This window comes from Oculina patagonica, chromosome 7, assembly GCF_052425735.1.
Source record: "Oculina patagonica isolate OP01 chromosome 7, crgOcupat, whole genome shotgun sequence".
Classification (NCBI taxonomy): domain Eukaryota; kingdom Metazoa; phylum Cnidaria; class Anthozoa; order Scleractinia; family Oculinidae; genus Oculina; species Oculina patagonica.
This window is the reverse complement of record NC_135764.1, coordinates 22,339,208-22,364,021: the sequence shown is the minus strand read 5'-3', so window position 1 is coordinate 22,364,021 and position 24,814 is coordinate 22,339,208. Positions and strand designations below refer to the sequence as shown.

Below are 24,814 nucleotides of genomic sequence, written 5' to 3'. Positions count from 1 at the left end.
TGTAAAATATTTGTTCAGCAAGAACTTCGTGTAACGCTAGAATTTTTTGACTGAACGAAGAAAAAGGCAAACTCAGAACATGTTAAGAAATGAAGAAAGACCTGTAAACCAGTGGGAAAAAGGAGAACAAAACTAGGGATTGTAAAGTAAGATGAGATTAAATGATATGTTTAAGTCACTCAAGTTCAGCTGAGTTTGTCGCCAACGACAGGCCGGGAGTACGTCCGCTATCTGCAACCCCCCAAGAACTTTTGAGCTATCCCCACAATTCTTGTCCTCAATGCCACCTGTCCCTCTTAGTCAACGGAACCTAAGGCATGGGAACAAGTGGTCTAAGGACACATGATTTTATTGGCTCAAGATAATATGATAAAATGTGATATTCTCTTGATTGACTAGATTGTTAACAACGGGAATGAGTTTATTTTGTTGAGAGTCTTTCTACCCGTAGCTAATCCTCCGAAAAATGACTCCTTTGTCACAACTCCTTCTTGTAAGTCGACGTTCACGGTGAATTCAAAGAAGTCAAATGTTTTCAACTGAGACTTCAACTGATTGCATGTTAAAATCTATTCCTCGACAAAGTGTTTTCTTCTGAACATGAAAATCGCTTTGGGACGAGTGTATTTAACGATAGGGAAGTATGGTATCAAGTTTGTTGGCTAATTTTAATGTTCGATAAACACCCTATAAGACGGACACCTCTATAAGACGGACAACAGACACTTTGAAATCATAAACGCACACTTGTAAAGTGTTTTTTTTTAAATCATGTTTTATAGCGAAAATATTTCTAAACTTCGTTTCGACTAAAAGCAAAGTTAGTCAGCGCCCTAAGGATACGTGTATAACAAGCTTACTAACCAAAAACGATGACGCTTTAACGGATTACTTCTCTGTTTACGTGTATGGGCACTAAAGATGTCGTTTTCTACTTACAGTATTACAGCTTGTAGAAGCTCTCAACTGGTGCGTTAACAAGCAAATACCCTCCTTTTATTATTTAAGTGTTGTTGCAGTTTGCAAATGTTTGTTGTATTGTGCAAAGGTTTAGCTTTATTATCTCAGAACTACTGGTGTCATGTTACCTCGATTCTCTACAAGGCGGACACTTGCGGCCGGTCCCGAAGGTGTCCGTCTTAGAGAGAGTTGACTGTACAGCTCGAATAGATTCTTCCTGGCGAAGTGCTCCATACCAGGAGGAGCAAGATGTCTTGGCTGGGAGATCAGCTACTAGCCTTTTTCACTAATGGTCACTGAATTTCTTTGACCTCATGTAGGGCGGACTAATCTTGATTGTGCACATTCTCTTTTAAAAATATTAAAGGACCGTTGCCAGGGTTAAGCTAGGTGTCTTGGCTGCATTGCGCTCCTTTACTGCGCAGAATTTTACGCGTTATTGAATAAAAGTACAGCTGTTATTTCATGACCTGAAATTGAGTGTAAATATTTATCCCATTCTCCTTTCCAGAGACACCAGTCCCTTTTAGCCGGGGGGGCCTTTGCACGAGGAGAAAATGGCCCTGGGGACACAATTTAGCTAGATTTTGACAAAAGGAATTTAAAACTTAGCTAATCACAATAACCGTTTTAAACTCGATTTTTTTCAAATACTATTTAATTTTGATTTGATATTCTGGTTGCTGGAAACCAGACCGCTTGGTCCGTAGTTCAGCCCACTAACTATAAAGGCCACCGCGCCTCTCGCTTTCAATGAATTATATCCACGAAAAGCTTTTACTTTTCCAACCTTTAATGCGATATATATTTAACGCTTCTTCTGCTTACATTAATGTTCACGCTGTTTATTATTAACACACATAAAAGTCTAAGACGTCTACCAGCCTCCAAATCGTTACAATGCGTGCAGTAACCGCCGCCTGGTTAGCTCAGTTGGTAGAGCGCCGGACTGCTGTGCGGGAGGTCGTGGATTCGAACCCCAGACCAAACCAACACTCAGGGTCTTAAAATAACTGAGGAGAATGTGCTGCCTTTGTAATTACATCTGCAAATGGTTAGACATTCTAGTCTTCTCGGAAAAGGACGATAAACCGTAGGTCCCGTCTCCTGTATCTTCAGTCTTCTAACAGGGGACGTTAAAGAACCCACACACTATTCGCAAAGAGTAGGGCACGAAGCTCCCGGTGTTGTGGTCTGGCCTTTAAAATTGTATCTTAAAATTACAGTATATGTAAAGCGCATTTGAACATATACACATGGAAAATGCGCTATATAAATTTAACAAGGTGTTGCTCTTAATTGGAAACTTAAGTCTAAGAAAGCATTTAAAAAGAAAACTTGCTGATCTAAGTTTTTTCGTTCCTAGTTTAGCAGCTGTAAACTTTAAATCTTTAAATTATCGATGCCAAACAGTCCGTGATTTGAATGAATGCTCAAAATCAGAAATCCGCTGGGAGACTGTAAACCAAGCACTACAGTGTGTTTGTATTCTTGTCCCAAAAGCCGTTTCTCCCTCTTAGCTGGCAAAACCTGTGCACGAGAAACAAGTAGTTCTGAGACACATGATTCGATTGGTTGGATTTTAACAAAGGAGGTTTCATAACTAGCCAATCAAATCAACCGTTTTAAACTCTCGTATATAAAAGGGATTTTAAAAACGGTTCATTTGATTAGTTGCTCTATGAGTTAAATCCAGCCAATCAAATCACGTGTCCCCAGAGGCAATCAATTTCTCGTGCACACAGCGAGACCATTGTAGTTGTATTCAGACTGCCTCGTCCCCAGTCGCCGATCGGCCGAATGGTTAAGGCGGAAAAACAGGGAGCGCAAGGGTAAATGGTTAGGTTGCGGGCCGCATCAGTCCCACAACGCCAAGGGAAACGTGCACGACCAAGGAAGAGGACGCCTGGGGACGAGGCAGGTATTCAGGATTGCCAAGCCTAGGACTCGGCAATCCAGGCGCATCACATAGAGGGGAACATAGAGGGACTGTTTGGCATTTAGAACGTTCATGAAGCGCTTCTACAAGTTGATGCCAACTTTTTAATAACTATCACACACTAGATGGCTGGTTTCTTAAACTTGCTCCAATCTGCAATTGTCAGACGTGGTACAAGATGTTGTCAAAGGCGAGAAGAAAGGCCAGTAGTCCACTGATGTCTACAGCAGTTGGTCCTTTGGACGGAGCAGCTGAAAACAAAAGAAAACATTACTCATTTGATTGACGCCATGCGTAGTTTGCTCATACATCAGTCTTTTCTTAAGAACTCAGGAAATTAAACACATACAAGAGTAAATGCGACCTGAAAGTCGAGTGTCGTTTGATCTGTCATTGACGAGTTTTTGTATTTCCTTGTTTTCTTATTTTGTGTACGGAAAATATCAGTTGATCTACAAAGAGGCACGAAGCAACTTAACGACTTAGGGCCTGTTTATTTGATTCCAGAATGCCGGAACGAAAATTCGAGAGCCGAATTTCGCGAGTATTTATTTTCGAGATTGCAAAAAAAAAAAAAATAAAAAAAATAGTGGAAAAGTGTATTAAATTGCGCGATTTTGTCAGTGTTTTATAAATCGGTCGTAGGCTAAGGAACCACTGGAAATACACAAAGGTCTGGCTCAATGTAAACGAAACTTGAGATTCTAAAAAACCCGTCAGGTATGGCACAAAGAAGTTTAGGGAAACTTAGACACCAAGCTTCATTTTAAAAATAATTTTGCGATTAATTCAATAAAAACGATCCTTATGCGCTTTCATTATTTCCCAATATCCCCGTATATTTTTTTAGCAGAATAGGCTTTCAAACATTTATTAGTATTACCCTACCAATATTTTGCATTGTGAATATATTCATGGTCAATGTATCCCCTGCGGCCTTTATTCAGTCAAGCTCAAAGTCACGTCTTAATGATCAAGACGTATATTTGGCCACGCGAAAATCCGACCACAACAAGTGATTTCAAAATAAAATGATCTTCGTGAATTGCAACAAGTTTTTACAGTCAAAGCTCGTTACAGCGGACACGCTCGGTGCATCGTTTAGCGTCCGTTCTAGCAAGAGTCCGTAATAGCGGAAGTAATTTTCAGTCAAACCTCTTTCGCCAGGGATCTGTATTTTGTCCATAATAGCGAGTGTCCGCAATAGCGGGGCGTGTGCAAGGTGAAAGTTGACTGTAGCTGTTTTTTAGTTTCTTTTCATGCAAACTTTTAGTTGCAGCATACAATACAATGTTGAAAACATTCGACTATGTTTTATTCGAAAAGCTAATCAACCAAATTAAGAAACCCCAAGAAAATGAAAACCAAGGAAAATGTTCATTCTAGCAAGACAAAATTGCAAAGGACTTCGCGAATTGTGAAAGTTTCCTTTTGTTTTGCATTTTGTTGTAGAAATAAATACTCTGGTTCTCCGGTTCTAAAAGCCAAGCGAAACCTTACGGATAACTTGATGAAGAATATTTAAAGCGAAGTATCGAAAGTAATCGAAGATTTTGTTCTAAACAGCCTACTCGGTAACTCATTAAATGTCAAGGAACTCAAGTGACCCAAACAGTTTCAGTGGCTTAATTTAACAACAAGTTTAAACCAAACAAATCAAGTTCACAAAACGCTTAAAAACCTCCAGCGTGTCTCAATCAGACAACGAGCAGATAATAGTTAGTTTATTTTCAGGAACATACTGAATCCATTGTTCCAGTTCATGTGGCAAGTTCTAGACTAAGGCACGAGTTAGTTTTCGCTCGCTACCTGAACTATTCATGACTATTGCAGTTAACCCTTTATTGAACCCCTTACTGAAGACTATGGGGAATATTATATCAGACATACCCGCCCGCCAAACCGGCCTACCAATATAGAACGCTTACAACGAATACTCACCTTCCTTGGCGATTAGGCAAGGGCAAAGGGAAACACCAAATCCGCGATGCTTTCTTATATCGTTCCGCTAAGATAGTCTTTTAAGCGATGACGCCATAGACGGAGTGGATAATTATCCATGACGCATTCGGAACTAGCCATCAACAATTCGGTAGTCACTTATCTTCGCCGCAGACAGTATCGAGAAAACCTGGCTTAGGCAATACTGTGCGCTACCATTGATTATATCCAGCTATAAGAATCAGAGGGCAAAGTATATTTTCTCGATGAAATTAATATACTAAAATTTCAAATTATACTTTTGAGAACGCGTTTAATAAAAAAAATCTTAATGACTTTGTTGACTCAAAATTATCAACTAGAACATGGTTAATTGCTTTACAGTCAACTCTCTCTCAACGGACACCTCCATAAGACACCTCCATAAGACGGACACCTGTTGATGGTGTCCCTTTCAGTCATTTTACTGTAACGAAACTCCCTGAAGATGGACACCTCTCTAAGACGGACAACGGTCACTTTGAAATCATAAACGGACACTTGTGAAGTGTTTTTTATCATGTTTTATTAACGATAATATTTCTAAACTTCGTTTGGACTAAAAGCAAAGTTAGTCAGCGCCCCAAGGATACGTGTATAACAAACTTACTAACCAAAAACGATGACGCTTTAACGGATTACTTCTTTGCTTACGTGTGTGGACACTAAAGTTGTCGTTCAGTTTTCTACTTACAGTATAACAGTTTGTAGAAGCTCTCAACTGTTGCGTTAACAAGCAAGTACGATCCTTTTTTTTATTTTAGTCTTGTTGCAGTTTGCATATGTTTGTTGCATTGTGCAAAGGTTTAGCTTTATTGTCTCAGAACTACTGGTATCATGTTACCTCGACTCTGTGCAAGGCGGACATCTCTCTAAGACAGACAGTTGCGGCCGGTCCCGAATGTGTCCGTCTTACCAGCTCGAATAGATCCTACACGGCCAAATGCCCCATACCAGGAGGAGCAAGATGTCTTAGCTGGGAGATCAGCTACTAGATTTTTTCACTGATGGTTACTGAGATGTGGCAATTTCTTTTACCGCATGGAGGACAGCGGACTGATCTCGATAGTGCGCAGCGGCAGGTTCTTAAGGTCATTCTCTTTTAAAAATATTAAAGAACCGTTGCCAGGGTTAAGCTAGGTGTCTTGGCTGCATTGCGCTCCTTTACTGCGCAATTGTATGGATATTCTGGTTGTTGGAACCCAGACCGCTTGGTCTGATCTGTAGTCCCGCGCACTAATTTTAAAGTCCACCAAGCCTCCCACTTTTAAGAAATTGTATCCACGAAAAGCTTTTACTTTTCCAGCCTTTAATGCAATATCTTCTACGCTTCTTCTAACTACATTAATGTTCACGCTGTTTATTATTAACACAAATGTCTAACGTTTATCAGCCCCCAATTCGTTAGAATACGTGCAGTAACTGGTAGACGTGGTAAACTTTATATCTTTAAATTATCAATGCCAAACAGTCCGTGACTAGGATGAATGCTTAAAATCAGAATTTTACTGGAAGACTGGAACCCAAGCACTACAATGTCCTTGTATTCATGTCCCAAAAGCCGTTTGTCCCTCTCAGTTGGCGAAACCTGTGCACGAGAAACAAATGGCTTTCGGAACACATGATTCGATTGGCTAGATTTTAACAAAGGAGGTTTCAGAACTAGCCAATCAAACTAACCGTTTTAAACTCTCGTATTTGAAAAGGGTTTTTAAAACGGTTCATTTGATTAGCTGTTCTTTGTCAATCAAATCACATGTCCCCAGAGACAAGTCCCTGCCTGCAAGGAACCATGGTAGTTGTATTCGGACCGCCTCGTCCCCAGTCGCCGATCGGCCGGATGGTTAAGGCGGGAAAACAGGGAGCGCAGGGGTTAATGGTTACGTTGCGGGCCGCATCAGGTCCACAGCCGGCCAAACGAACCGTGCACGTCAGTCCCACAACGCCAAGAGAAGCATGCACGACCAAAGAGTAGGACGCCTGGGGACGAGGCAGGTATTCAGGATTGCCAAGCCTAGGACTATGCAATCCAGGCACATCACATAGAGGGGAACATAGAGGGACTGTTTGGCATTAAGAACGTTCATGAAGCGCTTCTACAAGTTGATGTCAACTTTTTAATAACTATCACACACTAGATGGCTGGTTTCTTAAACTTGCTCCAATCTGCAATTGTCAGATGAGGTTCAAGATGTTGCCAAAGGCAAGAACAAAGGCCAGTAGTCCACTGATGTCTACAGCAGTTGGTCCTTTGGACGGAGCAGCTGAAAACAAAAGAAAACATTACTCATTTAATTGACGCCATGCATGCGTAGTTTGCTCATACATCAGTCTTTTCTTAAGAACTCAGGAAATTTAACGCATACAAGAGTAAATGTGACCTGAAAGTCGAGGGTGTTTACCATTTACAAAAAATTTCCGGAAATTCCGGGTGGGATGTAAATGGAACACGACTTTTCGGTTCGTCCCACTGGAAAATTCCCGAAATTAACGGACAACCTGAAAAGGTAGTCCCGTTTTCCCGGTGGAAACTTCCCAATGGAAATTCGTGTTCCATTTACAGATTTCTCGTCTTTCTCACTAGTCCCAAGCCTTTTTCACCGCCGGGTCTCACGGCTCCTCGACTGAAATGGCGGGTCAGTCTTATGTAAGTTCTTCATGGTTGAGTTTTCAGGGTTAAAACGAGTGCTCTACTCAAGTATTTGCATCAGTTATACAAAATATACTGCATCACGATAAATGGTAGGTAAAAGTTCTGCCTGAAGCTAAGCTTTCTTTGGGCAAAGCAAGTATGGGGTAAATTAAATTCATCGATCGAATATGCTGACAAAGAACATTCAAAATAGCGTTACTATTGTGGCACAGGTAGCGTCTCATGAAAGTTGCAGCCGCTGCAAGGATACTTATTTTCCTATAATCTATTGAATTTATCAGATTTTCCTTGTCAACTACGAACTTTATGATTTCATTCATCACGGCACTTGAGTATAAACATCTTTCGTGGACGATTCGAACTAAACAGAGAGCAAAGAGGAGCCTGTGAACGAATGAGACCCGTCTAAATGGAACGCACTCTTCCCAACGGAAATTCCCAACGGAAATTTTCCGAAATTTTTTGTAAATGGTAAACACCCCGAGTGTCGTTTGATCTGTCATTGACGAGTTTTTGTATTTCCTTGTTTTCTTATTTTTTGTACGGAAAATATCAGTTGATCTACAAAGATGCATGGAGCAACTTAACGACTTAGGACCTGTTTATATGATTCCAGAATTCCGCAACGAGTTTATTCCATCCCCATATATTTCTCGGTATCTGTTTACTTGATACCGAGTCGAAAGTCAAGTCATTCCGGAATGAGTTCATTTCGGTTTTCATTCCGGAATGAAAGTTTTTTGTTCCGGAATAACATCTCATTCTGGTGTCGTGTAAACACGAAACGAATTTCGCTTTAATAAGAATCGGCATCTCATGAAACCTCAAACGAAGGCCACAGTTTGAACTCAGAGCGAAAAAGCGCAGTAGTATTTCCTGTTTAGTTCAAAATGTCAGCCCTACGGTGAACTTTCCCGTGAAAATTGCAGATGTGGCCATAAATGAGGACAATAACATGTTTGCGCGAAACACGCGCCGTTTGATTTAAAATAGAACTAATTTTTCAAAGAAAAGAATATTTTGGAACACAGGAATTTGGCCACCGCCAATAATTAACATAACAAATGACGTTTATAGATGCTTACTGATGGTTTGTTCCAGACAAAAGAATTTTTTTTCAAACATAATAATATCACTGTCTAAAGCGTTGTCGTTGTATGAATTATTTTACAGTTCAAATAATTATTACCTTATCCTTACTAATTTTCGCGCGCAGTTAATTTCGCGAAAATTCGAGAGCCGAATTTCGCGAGTAATTTTTGAGATTGCAAAAAAAAAAAAAAAAAAAAAAAAAAAAATAGAGGAAAAGTGTATTAAATTGCGAGATTTTGTCAGTGTTTTATAGATCGGTCGTTAAAGACTAAGGAACCACTGGAAATACACAAAGGTCTGGCTCAATGTAACTACAGAGAGCCTGCACTCTTAAACTTTGTGACTGTACTAAAGAGGTTTTGAACTAATTTACAAGCTCGAAAGAGTTATCAGAGGAAGGGTGCTAATCAAAAGCAAGACAGAAAGATATTTTTAAAGTTAGGTAGTTGCAGTTCCAAACATTGACTGTATTGGAAACATCTGAGTTTATTTTCTATTGTAACTTTGAATGGCAATTCATAAATAGCTTTAGCAGGAAGACGTTTTTCTATAAGCTTAGTTTCTATGTTTGGGGCTTTAAACACTTTCATAACAAGCAGTTCGCGAGCAGATTTGGCGGTGACATTCGCAAGAGGAAGCTCATTACTGTCAACATCAGTAAGCATTCGTTCGGAATTTAAAATTGATTTTTTCCATTCTTCAGGGATCGCGGTGAGAAGGCCGTAATACGTTAAGAAGCTTACCGTCATACCATATCTATGTTGAAACTCAGACCAGGATAAAAACGTTCTGTTCTCATTTAGCAGATGACCGATTTTAATAACTCTTTTTCTATGCCAAGATGGATAGAAGACTGATTTACCATCTATTTTAATATAGCGGTTATTCCAAATAATTTCTTTTTCATATTCCTTAGCAGAAGAAGGGTCTTTAGAATGTAGCTCCTGCCAGACATTCAATACTTCCTTGTAAAAGGACGGTACATACGAGACGAAATTAAGATCAGATACATTAAAATTACATTCCAAAAGAAACGAACCACCATATTGGGATGTAGCAGATGAGAAGAGGGAGCACCATTTGTTATCACCAGCTTCATATAAACGTTTAACCCATGCTCCCTTTAAAGATTTGTTCATCATGTTGAAATCTACCATGTTAAGGCCCCCTTTCTCTATAGGACCATTAAGCGTGTTACGTTTGACCTTATCGGGCTTAAAGTTCCATATGAACTTGAAACAAATATCATTAACTTCACTAGAAAAATTTGGTGGTGTGAGAACGGAGGTATTATAAACAAGCTTGGAGATAGCGAGGGTTTTGATGATACAAATTCTTCCCATTAAAGTTAAGCCTCTGGTCGTCCATTGGTTTAAAATTTTCTTTAGCGCAACAAGTTTTTCCTCGAAATTAATTTTGTAACTAACAGACTGATCATATGCGAAGGCCACACCTAGCGCAATTACATATTTTTCAGGCCACGAAATATTAAATTTAGAACGTTGACCCAAGTTGCATTTAAGAATGCCCAGCCACATTCCCTCCGTTTTAGAAGTATTTATTTTTAAACCTGAACAGCCTCCAAAATCATTTAAAAGATTAAACAAGTGATTAGCTGAGCGATCATCTTTTATAAAGGCTGTGATATCATCCGCGAACATACTTAATTTTAATTCGGTGTCGTTTATTTTCAAACCACTGATATTTTCATTATTCCTAATCGCTTGGCCAAGTATCTCAATTGCCAGGACAAATAAGAGCCCCGATAAGGGGCATCCTTGTCGGACTCCTCTTTGAAGCTGGAAGAAATCGGACGCAAATCCGTTATTTATCACACAGCTGGTGATATTGGAATAGAAGGTGTGGATCCATTTTTGGAAAATTGGCCCAAAGTTCATTAATTCCAGGACTTTAAACAGGTACTTCCACTCTAGGGTTTCAAATGCTTTTTCAAAATCTATGAAAAGTAACATGCCAGGTAGTTGTTTTTTCTCATAAAACTCAATTACATCAGATATTAGCCGAATATTTTCTCCTATAAAGCGGTTTTTAACGTACCCTGTTTGATCATTGTTTATCAACGTTGGTAAGACTTTCTCTAATCGTTTTGCAATACATTTCGCCAATTTTAGCCAATATTCAACAACGTGATTGGCCGCCAATTTTTGAGAAGGAGGGTGTCTTTATTCTTTTTAGGTAACAGAGAAATCACACCTCCCCTTTGCGAGATCGACATTTCACCTCTATGATAGGCTTCATTTAAACAGTCTATTAAAGGAGTTACCACGGAATCCCAGAAGCATAAGTAAAATTCTTTAGTCAGTCCATCTGAACCTGGGGTTTTGTTTTTCTCAAACGTTTTAAGAGCGGCTAAGCATTCTTCTTCAGTGATAAGGCCCTCGCAGGATTTTTGCTGCTCGCTATCAAGTCTCTGTACATTGTCAAGATTTAAGAATGACGGGGCTGAAGCATCAAATGTGTTATCTGTTATTTGTGAGGCATATAAAGCTTTATAAAAAGTTTCCATCTCACACAAGATCCTGTTCGGTTCCTCGTTTTGATCGGTTTTCAATTTAACAATATGCTTCCTTTCATGCGAGCGCTTCTCTAGATGCATGAAATATTTCGTGTTTCTTTCGCCATGTTCGTACCACCGTGCTCTGCTTCTTATAATCGCACCTGTTGTTTTATGTTCAGCGATTCTTTGAAGTTCAAGCTTGACACGTTCAATGTCTGTTGCTAAATTAGCTGCTAGCGGATTTTGATCCAAACGCATATTTAATTGTTTTAACTTGCACAGTAAATTTATTTCTTTTGATTTTTTTCCTTTAGCAAGACGTTTAGAGAAACGGATACAAAAGTCTCTAATCTCCATTTTAATCATCTCCCAATAGAGTCTTTTGTCACTTGTTCCACTATGCTTTTTCTTGGCATGAAGTAAAAAGAATTTTAGGTTTGTTATAAATCCTTCAAGAAGACAGTTGTTAAATTTCCAAAACCCAGGGCCAGCTTTTTTTTGCTTATTTTTATACGCGATTTCAGCATAAATTGGGGAATGGTCTGAGTCGTAATATGATAGCACATCCGTCATACTAGTACGTGGAACTAAATGTTTTGAAATAAGCCAATAGTGTCAACATTTATTGTTTTGATATAAAATTTGGTATTAATTTTCGCGTGTTTAAATTTCGCGCGTACTTAATTTCACGATTATTACTAGTACTCGCGAAAATAAGTAAGAATGAGGTAATCAATAACAATTTTTTATTACTTGTGGGAGGCAGGGTTGGAACCTGCGTGTTGCAATTTCTGCCAGTACAACACTCGATTTCACACTGGAGTAGGTTCCAATTTGCCGCATTTTTAAGGAAGCTTCCGATAGTTGCACAAGCTGCTTTCTTATCTGAAACGATCAAAACAAACACCAAGTTAAATAAAATAAAAGGGAATACTGCATGTAGAAAATGTATAGTAGGAAGCTTCAGTAAAGATTACGAGGACACACGCGAGCAGGCCGAGGTAATTATGTAGTGGCAGGGTAGATATAAAGGGTACAATTGCGAATGCAATGTTGTGCTTCACAGGACTGTTATAGTCCGGCGGCTTAGCTTCTGAATTGTGCGATTTTTGATACAAGCACCAAACTTTGCAGGAGTACAAGCATTCACATACTAATCAATTCTTGATATAGTGCCAACGCCAATTTCCTATTTTCAGCTAGTAAACAGCAATGGAATTTTCAGCCAAGAGGCCCCTCCCCCATGAAGTACTTCATCTTGTGCTTTTATACACCTTTTATTGTAGATTTTATTTCAAAAATACAGACATAAATGCTTTCATTTAGGCTTACAATTGTTATTTTTTACCATCTTTTTAATACTAATAATTTACTAGGAAATTATTGCATGGAAAAAGATTTTTCGTTCCCCGCCCTCTGCTCCCTCGCGTCTTTCGTTTTGCGCTACCGTCCAGGCTTCTCGCGATTCATTCTCCGATACCAGCGTTTGCCAGAAGAAAAACAGGAAAATATAGAGGGCTGTGAACAGTCTAAATTACAGCATTCCATTCTAATTTTTGTACGTGCGACTTGGTATCGATAGATAGATAGATAGATAGATAGATAGATAGATAGATAGATAGATAGATAGATAGATAGATAGATAGATAGATAGTTTATTGATATTCTTACATGGCAAACTGAATTGCGTAAAAATTTACAGAGATAAATTATTAAGAATACAACTGACATAATATCACTAACTGACATAATAGTATTTGTCTATAAACCAGGAAAAACAAATATTTCACGAAATTTCATTGATTTTAATAAATTACAGTTTCCATGGAAACCGCCGTTTTTTGGGCTTGGCACTATATCTGAAAAAACTTCTGTTGGTGACCACTTTCATTGTGCCAAGTTTCATGCTTGTATCAAAAAGTGCACAATTCAACTAAAATTTCGAACTAAGCCGTCATACTATTAGTAGAAGCTGGGAAGTAAAGAATTGACTCAAAGGCAATCTAAAGTGCTGGAAAATAACCAAGGAAATTTCTTCCCCGCGTTCTCTCTAAAGAATTTAGGGAACACAGGAGACAAAAAAAAATTCTTTGATCTTTGTGGGACAGAGGGGTCTGAACCTCCTGATTCCCGTGCAATTTTCTTACAGTTCCCGCCTCTTCGTGCTATGCAAAATAATTCGCAATGTTGCAACATTTTTCTAAATTTCTTTGGGTTCCCTCCACCTTGGAATCCCGCTTCCCGCTTTTAGTCTTGTGCTCCCAGCTCCACCTTGCCCCCATATTCTCCCGGGCTCCTGATCCACCTCTCCTCTATCCTCTTCCAAAAAAACTACTAACAGTAAATTGTTTTGGAACAGGCCGGGTCCCGGTAGAACGAACACAATTTCCCAGTCCCTTGGCACTTATATAGCTTTATATGAGGATGCTGGGGTTCCGTAGGAGGATCCCATTTTCCCGTCTGCTCTGTACCCAAATCCCAGTCCCAGTGACTCAAATCAAAATAATAATAAAAAAATAAATAAATGTATGTTTATAGTGATCATGCACTTAGCTTCATATCTCAACGAGATAGCTAGTTTACAGGCATGCCACTGAAACAGAGGAAACAAATAATTTTAAATGAACATAACAAGGTTAAAAATCCCTACTGGCAGGAGGCAGATCAGTTGGCTATATACAAAGCGTGGTCGAGGATTTGAACTCGGGACAACCGAGAAACAAATCCAGCTAGTGGCAAGGGCAGGTCTTGAACCGGGGACCTCCGGATTACAATACCAGCGCCCTTAACCACTCGGCCACGCTTGCCTCCTTAAAAAAAGAAGTGAGAAAAAAAAGGTTAATCTCAGTTCCAATCTTTCCCCTTCATGAACCTCTTTAATCGGGGTCTCACTGTTATCTTAGTTTGTGATAATCCAAAGTAAACTAAAATTTACCGTCACAGTTAATACAGCCTTGCCAAAAGCCTTCCTGGATGTTTCCATCGTCATCCCGGTATTTTCCCACGGCAGAACCGCAGTGTGTTGTGCCGAGTGAACCCTTGTCAGCACAAGTTTGGTGGAAGTCTTCGTCACAAGGGCTTGCTTCCCTTTTAAAACACACATTGCATTCTCCTGGAGGAGAAGGACCTGGACCTGTCAAAATAGGAAAACAAGAAGCTCTTAGAGCTTAAAACTGCGCTGGTCACGTGAACATCCTAGGGGGGGCATGTAGGGGGAATTAAAAATGCACCCCCAAATCTCTTAACCCGCGTCAAACAATGTTGTGACTGACAAAGAAAATGATAAGAAAACACCTTGTGTGGCATTTCATGGTTGACTAGTTCCATCCGCAATTATTAATTTTTGTTATATGCTTATTCTGGCCAAATGTAATTTCTACGATCCTGATCCGTGAAACCAAAGAAAATAATTAAATCACATTTAGAGAACACTAGAGCTGCTTTTAGCTGAATGGGAATTCCCCGGGGAATTATTTTACCAATGACGTAAACCTTACAAGTCAGGGTATGTTTGTCTCAGTGTTTTTTTTTTTCAGATTTCAGAAATCCTCTAGATGAAACAGCTTCAAAAATAAATAACGCTAAAAAGTCGAACATTTCACACTTAACATGCTAGGTTAAGATCAAACGTTTTGTCCAGCCCCATTTGTAGCAGATTTAAGGCTTTCAGAACATTGCATGATTCTTGCCAATCGTCATCAGTGCCTTAAGCTTGTGAAAGTGAAACTTGCCAACGCCAGCACATTCCAGGACACAAACATAATGTAAATAAATGTAAATTATTGCGCGCTAAAGCGTATTTTTTCTTTCAAAGCATGAAATTTTCTTTGATTCAAACGCTTTAAAATACTAATTTTTTAAGTAAAGGCAAAAGTGATTCGCAAAGATTTGAAAGGAAGCTGATAATGGGTCTAGCCGATCGAAAGTGAAACTTGTCATGTCAGCAGAAGCAAAACTAAAAATAACAAGAAGCTCTTAGAGCTTAACACTGCGCTGGTCACGTAACCACCCAAGGCGGGCCATGTGGGGGGAATAATCATGCACCCCCATCCCCTTTACCCGCGTCAAACAATGCTGCGACTGACAAACAAAATGGTTGACTAGTTCCATCTGCAATAAATTATTTTTCTTATATGCTAATCCTGGCCAAATTTGATCCACGATTCTGATCCATGTAGCCAAAAAAATCATCCAGTATTGTATAGAATTCCTGTTTAAACATTGAATAATTCGCTTCAAAAATGGAATATTGAAGCAAATAATTAAATCAAATTTGAGAAGAACACTTGAGTTGGTTTGAGCTGAATAGGAATTCCCCGGGGAATTATTTTACCAATGACGTAAACCTTACAAGTCAGGGCATGTTTGTCTCGGTGGTTTTCCTTTAGACTTCTGAAATCCTCTTGATGACACAGCTTGTAAAATAGAAAACGCTAAAAATCAAACAATTCACACTTAACATGCTTGTTCAAAGGATTTGTTAAGTTTCCTTTTGTAGCAGATGTATAACTTTTAAAACATTGCGTGATTCTGGCTGATCGTCGTAAATGGTTGAGGCACTCTAAATCTAGAATTTATTGCGTCTATTAATTAACTTAAGACGTTGTAAAAGTGCTGGTGTCATAGCGGATTTTCCGTGAGTTGAAAAAAATGCTTTACTGAATAACTTTACGAAAGTGCTTTTTAGTTAATTAGTAATATTTAAGTATTTGGCTATGTTGTTGTATCATGCAAGCAACACAAAAAATGTAAAAAATAGAACTTTAAGTACTTTGGAAGACAGGAATTTGGCCGCCGCCACAGAATTTGTATTTCAAACATATTATACTTTAAAACGCTTTTTAAACATTTTATAGCTCAAATCCTTAATAATCAATAGACACTTTACCCACATTTAAGTAACAATACTTTGTACATCCTTAGACTCGTGTGGATGTTTATGGACAACATTTTTTTTACGTGAATTTGAGGCTTAGGATGTTTTTTTTTTTTTTTTTTTTTTTTTTGGTGCAGGTGATAGCGTAGTGCAATGCTAACACGCGCAAACCGGGAAGAGGGTCCACAAGGACGTCAAAAGTCACCCGAGCAACGAACTCGGCCTCTCCCCGGGCCAGACTACAGACATGGAAACAGATCTAGAAAAGACTCAGACGAAACATGGAAGGATAGGAGAATTCACCCTGCCCACAGGTGAACCTCAACATAGAACAACACATTAGACAAAGGAACATGGAAACATAACCACAGACACAAAACACGGATTTTTTTTGGATTTTTTGGATTTTTTGCTTTTGGACTCCTCTAACTAAGTCTCTTCGGAAAACACGCTGGTTCGACAGACGCCATAAGAGACGGAAGATCAACAGCAGTAGGAGCCGGAAAAGCGGTCAAGTCCGGTCGATAGCCACTATCACGATAGAATTGTAAGCGGGCATCTTCAAAAGTACGTCTATCCTTTATAGTTCTAAAAGTGTCAATTCCAAAGTCTAAAACACAAGTAATCTCTCCCAAGCGCTCAGAAATTTCACGGTAAACATGCGTGTCCGACGTATGGTTAGAATCCAGTAAAAGCTTTTGCAACCAAGCAGGAACTCGCTTGATCCACACTGGGTAATCTTCAGAAGCATGATGATGAACCACAGGCGCAACAGAACAAACCTCAATAGCAGACGGTGCAATTGAGGAATCAACAGCATCGGCTGGAGAATCTTGAACAACGCATTCCAAAGGAGACTCTAAGGCAACCTTAGTAGCAGCACAAGCAGCAGCGGCTGACATACCACGGCGACGATAGGACAAAAAGGTAGCGGCAGCTTGTCTTAACACTTCTTCATCACCACTGAGAAGCTCACAGTCATCATCACTCTCATCATCGTCATACTCATCATCAACATTAGAGCCATCAAAATCGACATCAGAATTTTCAATCGCAATTTCAACATCAGGCTCGGTAGGAGGATCTACAGGATCCGCAGGTGGAGCGGGATCATCAGGAACAGCAAATGAAATCTCATCGAAAGGGTCATTGGAACAATCACGCGCAAAGTGACCCGGTTGGCGACACTTCCTACAAAGATCACGAAGAGGACACTCGGCGGCACGGTGATTAGCATCACCACAAATGTTACAAACTTGGGTTTGACCATTGTACCAGACACGGCAGGGATAACGAAGGATTCGAAGCTTGGTAGGAATCTCTTCCAACAAAGACATTTTCAAAACACGAGAGCCATTAGGGACATCAGATCCACTATGTTCACAGAAGTCGATGCTTAACACGGAGCCATAAACAGAAAAAGCATCGGAAATAACATCATCGGGTACTTCAAACGGACAATGGTGCAGATACACGAACCGGATAGTTGCATCCGCCTCCAAAAAGGGGACGTCAACACCTCCGATTCTAATCCCATCACGGAAGACACGGTGACGATCTTCCATTCTCTTGAAGGTAACACGAACAAAGAACTGAGGCATGAACTGGACACAGGAAACTTGGCAATCCAAACAGGCGAGGAGCGAGGCCAGAAAGTCTTCTCTCTTGCCCACTCTCAAATCATCGGGAACACTGAACACCAAGGTCTTCGGACGAGGCTTAGGATGTATAAGTACTGTTTTTCAAATGCAGTGGTCATTTATGCAAATAGTCCATAACAACATTTTCTTACTTGTGGAAGGCAAGGTTGGAACCTGCGGGTTGCATTTTCTGCCAGTACAACACTCGATTTCACACTGGAGTAGGCTCCATCTCTCCTCATCTTTAAGAAAGCCACCGATAGCTGCACAAGCTGCTTTCTTATCTGAAACCATCAAATCAAAAACCAAGTTAACTAAATAATAATTAAATGAGAACTGTACTGCATATGGCTGTAACGGATCCTTGTAGTTTGCTTCAACAAGAAAATTTACAATAAGAATTAAGCTGGAACCCTCGACCGTCAGATAAGATCACCGCACGTTGCTCTACCAGCTGAGCTACGAGTACAGACTAAAGCAAGTCGAGGTAATTAAAGTGGTAATTCGTGGCAGGGTAGATATGATAGGTACAATTACGAATATTGCGCTACGCAGGACAAGTAGTAGAAGCAAAGAAGTAGAAAACTAACTCTGAGGCAATTTAAAGTGACGGAAAATAACCCAGCAATTTCCTTCCGAGCATTCTCTCTTTTTCTATTGCAAAATATTTCGCAATGTTGTAACATTTTTCTCAATTTTTTCCTGTTCCCTCCACATTGGGAATCCCGCTTCCCGCTTTCTAGTCCCGTGCCTCCCGTAATGGGTTTTACACCCGTTGGATGTAAATCCCATTTCCAAGCACAAAGTTTGTCCAAATCCAATTTCCTAAATCCCAAGGCCAGTCTCAGTGACCCGAATCCATTTTCCCAGTGATAAATAGTTCAAATTCAAACCCTTCATGACCCTCTCATATCGGAGTCTCACTGTTTCTAAGTTTGTGATAAGCCAAAGTAAACTTACCTTCACAGTTAATACATCCTCGCCAAAAGCCTTGCTGGATTTTTCCATCCTCATCCCGATATTTTCCCACGGCGGAACCGCAGTGTGTTGTGCCGAGTGAATCCCCATCAGTAGCACAAGTTTGGTCTTTACCTTTGTCACAAGAGCTTGCTCCACTTTCAAAACACCCATAACATTCTCCTGGACCAGAAACTGTCAAAATATAAAACTTATAAATTATATCATTAAGGCTCTGCAAACATTTTTTTTAATTTATGTACCTCTGCAAACATTTTATTTCGAAACACAGTATTTTTTGTTATACATGTTGTGTTTGCAAACAATTCATTTTGTCTTATTAGACCCTGAAAACAATTTTGTTTTCAATATTTTTCATACCCTCCCTCAAAAAAATAATGGTCCGTCGCTTAGTTATAGATGAAAGTTGAGGAAATCTGAAACATGTTTATTCATGTACTACCAAAATTTATATTAGGCTCTCTTTAACAAGACTATATTGCGTCTATTAATTAATTTCCCGCGCTTTAAATGTGACGTGCTGGTGTCCCTGCGAATTTGGACCGACGGTATAAGTCCTCTAGGGATCTGGAACCCATGGTATAGATGGGATAGCATACCAAAGACAGAAATGTTTTAACCACAAAGGACCACCTTTAACGCCATTGTATTTATAAGCAAAGCAAATGATAAACAAGTTTACTCTACCGTTTGGTGTAAACACAGTTATCGCGTTTTCTGACAGCGTTGGGACCTGTGTGTTGCAGTTAACGCTAGTGCAGCACTCGATCTCACATTGCAGTAAAGTCCAATGTTCATCTCCTTTGAGAAATCCACCAAGTGCAAAACAAGCTTCTTTCTTACCTGAGAAAAAAATCAATTTAGTTACATGTTACACTAAGCACATTTATTCAACAAATGGAAAACGACGCGCGTAAACGACGTGCCTGTTTCCTCGCGTGTTTACAGGGAGGAAGGGGGGAGGGGGGGGGATTTGGATATTTTTGCATTCTCCCAAACTTTTGAGCGAGCGTGTTCTCAGGCCATGCAAAGAAGAAGAGGACATTTTCCATTTATTCTATAAAAAAGCCAGCAAAATGCAACCATACTTCAAAGGCCGTGTTAACGTAGCTTCAGGCAAAACGACGGCACAACAAATTAGAACGCGCGCTACATGAACAATTAACAATACAAATCGTTCAGATTTTTCCATGGCCGACACCCTCGTAGACCATAGAAATGACGTGACAAAATGTTCAAAACTCACGTGTATCCACAAGCCGTCAGGCGAGTGGTTTCACTGCAAAGTTCTGGACACTTTATAGCGTCATTTCTATGGTCCATAAGGATGAAGAATGTTGATTAGAAATTTTACCGGCGAATCGCAGTTTTCCACTTTAAACAGGCATGGTTTCTGGAAAAGTGGTGACAATTTCTTAAGTTTTCGAATATTTGTCTTGCGTTGCGTTACGGACTTCGTCCATCCTCGTTCCCAGGGCTTTTCCCTTCTCTCTACAAAGGAAAAAGCCCTGGGAACGAGGTTGGATTACGTCATTTTCATTATCTATACTCCCATCGGCCTACTGCTCTCGAGTAATGAGCGTGCAAGAATTATCCAAGCTCGTACAAAGTCATATTAACCCTCGGACGTACAAGCAAACTCATACCCCCATTATCGTACAAGGGAGGGGGGGGGGGTGGATGGAACCCCTCCCCGGAGTTTCGTTATATTAAGGCGTAGCGAAATTATTTTGCTCTGAGAAGAAAGCCCTTAGCTTACTCTACAAGATGACATAATTTTAATTGGATGTGACGTCATATAACGTCACGTGACGTCATAAGAGCCGCCATCTTGGATCCGCCATCTTGGATTTCAACATTTTCTTAGAAAGTCACAAAATAACGGAAATTGATGCAAAATCAAGCTAGAAAGCTTATGGAATGTAAAAATGAACAAATCTTGCACTTCTGTTTTAATAAACTGGAAAAAATCAAGAAAAAATGTAAAAATGACGATTTTTGGCAAGACCTGCTTGTATATATGACGTTGCCATGGCAACGTCATATACCATGGACACATGGTTGACATATCAAAATTTTCGCAAAGGATGAATGAACAGCTACCGTAAGTTTCAGCATTGTAGAGAAAATGCTTTTTTCAAAACTTGGAAAAAACCTTACGGGGGGGGTGGCATCCACCCCCCCCCCCTTGTACGTCCGAGGGTTAACATACATACTCCACCTACTTTATACTTTATTTATGGGTTAGAGACTGTTGTAAGTGTTTTGTTGACAAATACACGCAAGCGCTGGCCGCACAATGAACGAGAATTTTTGAAAATTTCGAGTTCATTGTGTGGCCAGCAAGTGCGTGTATTTGTCAACAAAACACGAACAGGCAGACTCTGACCCTTTTAAAGTACAATCTGAGTACACTGCAAACGATCATAGACTTAACGAACCTCAAACAGTAATGTTGAAAATGAGAATTGTAGTAGGACATAATTACACGGGATTAGATCAATAATATAAATTAAAAATCACAAATAAGCCGTCGAGAAAAAAGCTTTCAATGGTTCATAAAATCGTTCATCAACTGTAGTCGTTCATAAATACAGTCAGCGAGAAGCTTGTTCAAAGCAAGTCGCATGCAACAAGCAAATCAATCGCACACAAAAATGTATTTATTGAGCTGCAGTTTACCTTTGAATATGAAAGCGCTTCAAGTTGTTATCCTCTTCGATTTTGTTTGGTATTGGATCGTTGATTATTTGAGGAATATATTTTTCTTCCACTTCTGCAAGCCTTGAAGCTGAAGACACTTTCAATAATGCACGCATTTTGTGCATTATTGTCAATTACATATATTGCTGCTTCATAAAAAGGGCTACCTGCAGCCAAATCATATATCCAGCGAGCAAAACATGGTATCCGTGATATTACTTACTTGCACAGTCAAAGCATCCTCGGAAAAAAACATCGCTAACATTTCCCGATATATCGTCCTGATACTTCCCCACTGCTGTAGCACAATGAGTTGTTCCGAGTGAATCTCTGTCGGTGGCACAAAATTGGTCATCTTTCTGTTGTGCTGAGCAACTGGCTTCATCGGACCCTAGGCATTCGTTACATATGGCTGGACTCGCAGCTGAAAGGAAAAAGCAATCGATACTGTCAATCAAATCATTGTGACTAATCAGGTGGCAGATTTATTACAGCGAACGAAAAGCCCACACTGTCGTGGTCCACTTGACATGAGTCACCACCATGTGCAATTAGGTAATCAGGTTCCTCTCCCAGCACAAAAATACATTCGGTTTTACTTATTAACATAAAAAGCTGAAGTGGGGTGCAAATGGAATCCAGACCACAGACTGTTACCGAGAGTTCACCAAAAGCTTCGATCCATCTACTTGGTCAGGTAAAGTCTGCGACGAGCCAAGTGACCCATACCGCCGGAGCTTATCCGGGTTTCTGCAGCATTAAGCGATTAGGAGTATTTCTATCCCCCTCCGCCCGGATGGGATCTTACAACCCTAGTCAAAACGTCTTGGGACACTTGTTGTAAACTGGGTGCAGAAACACAATTCGCTAATATAGTCCTAACCAAGGTCTGACAGAGAACTTAAAATATTTGTATAACAAACTAATTTATTTGCCTCCTCTCCCCCAGCCAATGTCGATTGTGATGAAAACGATTTTATATCACAGAGGTCAACATTGCACTAGTCGGACGGGGGAAGGAAGACGCGTTCGTTTAGAATATTTAAAGCGTCGGTGTCCCAAGATTTTTGGCCATGGTTCTAGTTCATCACAGGGTTACCCCCAGCATAAATTCGCCGGCACCCATTTATACGCCTGGGTGGAGAAAGGCACTATTTATACCTAATCGGGCTTAAACCTAGACCACTCGATCCGGAGTCTAGCGCGCTAATCATCACGCCAAGACCCCTTGTGATCGATTTCTATCAGCTAAAAGTTCAAACTGTTTTAATATCACCGAGTGGTAAATATATTCGAATTCCGTCAAAAGTGCTCCGCAGCGCTATCCTGATTTCACTGTCTCTTTGATATATTACTTGAATCAACTGAACACTCACCAACATCATTTGCAACAAACAGAGCCATCAGAAGAAAAAGCTTCATGTTGAAATTCTCAGTGTTGTCTTTCACTAAGATGAAATAACATGAGATAATATAAACGGATGCTGGACAACGTAGTCAGGGCTTTCTACAAGTTGCTCGAAATTTCTCCAAAAATCCGAAACGTTGCTTTTTATCGAGAAAATTTCTAAAAATATTTGTTAATTTCCCTTGAAAAAAAGATTTCTAAGCATTCTCGTGCAATTTTACTGCAATCTTAATAACATTTTAAAGCTAAAGTTTGTTTCATTGGTAAGGGGCCGCGCCCTTACTTACACAATGGGATTTTAATTCTATATGTCACCATATGTTACCATAACTCGGTAGGATATCATCAGCAGGATTCTCCCAGATCATAGCTTTGAATTTATCGATCGATTCCGAGGATAGATCGCGCCGAGTTTTGGGCTGGCGAAAAGCTTTCGCAAACCACTAAACATCCTCATTATAAGCACTTGGGTTTTGTTGTCGACGAACTTCCTTTGAATGACTCATTTTACGGTCGAATAAACGAACCATACAATATTCTCCAAAGCAACTCAAGTGATTAATTTTATTCAGGATTAACCTTTCCTGCCAAACATAAAAATAGACAGGCGTTTCTTTATATTAGAAACCAGGTTCCCGCTGGCACGATGACCTAAGTCCACAATGCACTTCGATGTTGTTGTTAATTCGCGTCCAGTGCTTGTTCGGCTTGGGCAACGCACTGTCCCTAATGGCATGTGTTCACAAGAGATCCTCACACGATGGCCGCCATGAGCAAATGAAACAAACGAAACAAATGCCAGCGTGCATTGCGGTCGTAGCAGGCACACAACGTGGTATCCAAGAATTCAGCGCGGATAAAAAAAAATTTGTAGGGTTGACACAAAAGGGAGGTGTATTTTAGATTGTCATATCTCATGCCAAATTTTAAAATAAGCCCTTGAAGGAAAGATTAAAGAAGTCGAATTCTAGAATGATAACTTTTGCGCCTTTAAAAGCTAATAACTCTCATTATTATACATTAGAATTACTTTGAAACATGTGATTGGTCGAGAGCATCCAGTCAATATTCAGTAGCATGTGAACTTGACATGATAACCCAATATCTGCAGCAGATATTGGGTTATGGTGTCGAGTTCAAAGTCCGCCTTATTTCCAAACCCTTCATCCGTGTAGTGCTGTCAAACTTTTGAAAATATGGCAGAGCGATTCGCCTAGCAAGGCACTAGAAGCAATATTTGCCAAACCAATTGCCAAAGCATCAAAGCACCACCCAGAATACAACGCCTACTGCTTCGATTGCAGCACTACGACCTAAACGTGAAGTACGTTCCAGGAAAACTGATGTTCATCGCTGATGCACTATCCAGAGCCCACCTGGAGACCACTTACACTAATCAAGGGATACCTGATGCTGAAACTGAAATGCAAATTCATCTCCTGGTAGCTAACCTCCCAATTTCAGAGCAGAAACTGAAGGGGTTTCAAGAAGCAACAAAGGCAGATCAATCTCTTTAGACAGTTGCACAGCTGACCAAAAAAGGATGGCCTGACCACAAGAATAAAGTACCTGCTGATGCAAAACCATACTGGAGTTTCAAAGAAGAAATTCATGAAGCTGATGGAATTCTCTTCAAAAGTTACAAGATGATTGTTTCTGAACGACTGAGACCCGAAATGCTTAAAATAGTTCACGAAAGCCACCTTGGAATTGAGAAGAGCAAGCGAAGAGCCCGTGACATCCTGTACTGGCCGAACATGAATGCACAGATTACAGATGTGATTGCAAATTGCATTTCATGCCTAAAGCATAGAAAGAACAATACCAAAGGGCCACTGATACAGCATGAAGTTCCAGATAGGCCCTGGCAAAAGATCGCCTGCGATCTATTCACCCTTGGTGGAAAGGACTATCTTCTGACTGTCAACTATTACTCAAAATGGGTAGAAATTGGCTTGCTGCGCGACAGCACTGTAAGTTCTGAAGTCATCACCCAACTTAAATCCACATTTGCACGCTATGTAATACCTGATGTGGTCATTTCCGACAACGGTCCCCAGTTCTAAA

The 24,814-nt window shown here is 40.0% G+C and overlaps 2 protein-coding genes across 3 annotated transcripts; both read right to left on the bottom strand.

Moving 5' to 3' along the window:
- Nucleotides 1-1,756: 1,756 nt before the first annotated feature.
- Nucleotides 1,757-14,884, bottom strand: LOC144659876 (uncharacterized). 2 transcript variants are annotated; one of them, XM_078520398.1, is made up of 3 exons: nucleotides 14,078-14,884; nucleotides 11,896-12,027; nucleotides 1,757-3,150 (listed from the first exon to the last, which is right to left on the bottom strand). In XM_078520398.1, the coding sequence occupies exons 1-3, from the start codon at nucleotides 14,243-14,245 to the stop codon at nucleotides 3,121-3,123; spliced, it is 330 nt and encodes a 109-aa protein (XP_078376524.1). In that variant the 5' UTR covers nucleotides 14,246-14,884; the 3' UTR covers nucleotides 1,757-3,120. The 2 variants fall into 2 exon arrangements, with proteins under 2 accessions (XP_078376524.1, XP_078376523.1); XM_078520397.1 differs by lacking the exon at nucleotides 1,757-3,150 and adding an exon at nucleotides 6,154-7,143 and having other exon boundaries at nucleotides 14,078-14,861.
- A 2,876-nt stretch (nucleotides 14,885-17,760) lies between these two features.
- Nucleotides 17,761-24,334, bottom strand: LOC144660976 (putative skeletal organic matrix protein 2). Its single transcript, XM_078521699.1, has 6 exons — nucleotides 24,199-24,334; nucleotides 22,716-22,787; nucleotides 21,563-21,763; nucleotides 19,324-19,479; nucleotides 18,619-18,810; nucleotides 17,761-17,942 (listed from the first exon to the last, which is right to left on the bottom strand). Exons 1-6 carry the CDS (start codon nucleotides 24,332-24,334, stop codon nucleotides 17,761-17,763), a joined length of 939 nt encoding a protein of 312 aa, XP_078377825.1.
- Between the last annotated feature and the right edge of the window lie 480 nt (nucleotides 24,335-24,814).

Coding starts and splice junctions, on each gene's coding strand:
- LOC144660976 (XM_078521699.1), bottom strand. CDS start 24,334: ATGGTTTTGCATCAGCAGGTACTTTATTCTTGTGGTCAGGCCATCCTT. Junction 21,764..22,715: donor GTTTGTTGCAAATGATGTTG/GTGAGTGTTCAG, acceptor TTTTCCTTTCAG/CTGCGAGTCCAGCCATATGT. Junction 17,943..18,618: donor AGGATGTATTAACTGTGAAG/GTAAGTTTACTT, acceptor TGATGGTTTCAG/ATAAGAAAGCAGCTTGTGCA.
- LOC144659876 (XM_078520398.1), bottom strand. CDS start 14,245: ATGTGTGTTTTAAAAGGGAAGCAAGCCCTTGTGACGAAGACTTCCACC. Junction 12,028..14,077: donor AGGCTGTATTAACTGTGACG/GTAAATTTTAGT, acceptor TGATCGTTTCAG/ATAAGAAAGCAGCTTGTGCA. Junction 3,151..11,895: donor TCCAACCCTGCCTCCCACAA/GTAATAAAAAAT, acceptor TTTTGTTTTCAG/CTGCTCCGTCCAAAGGACCA.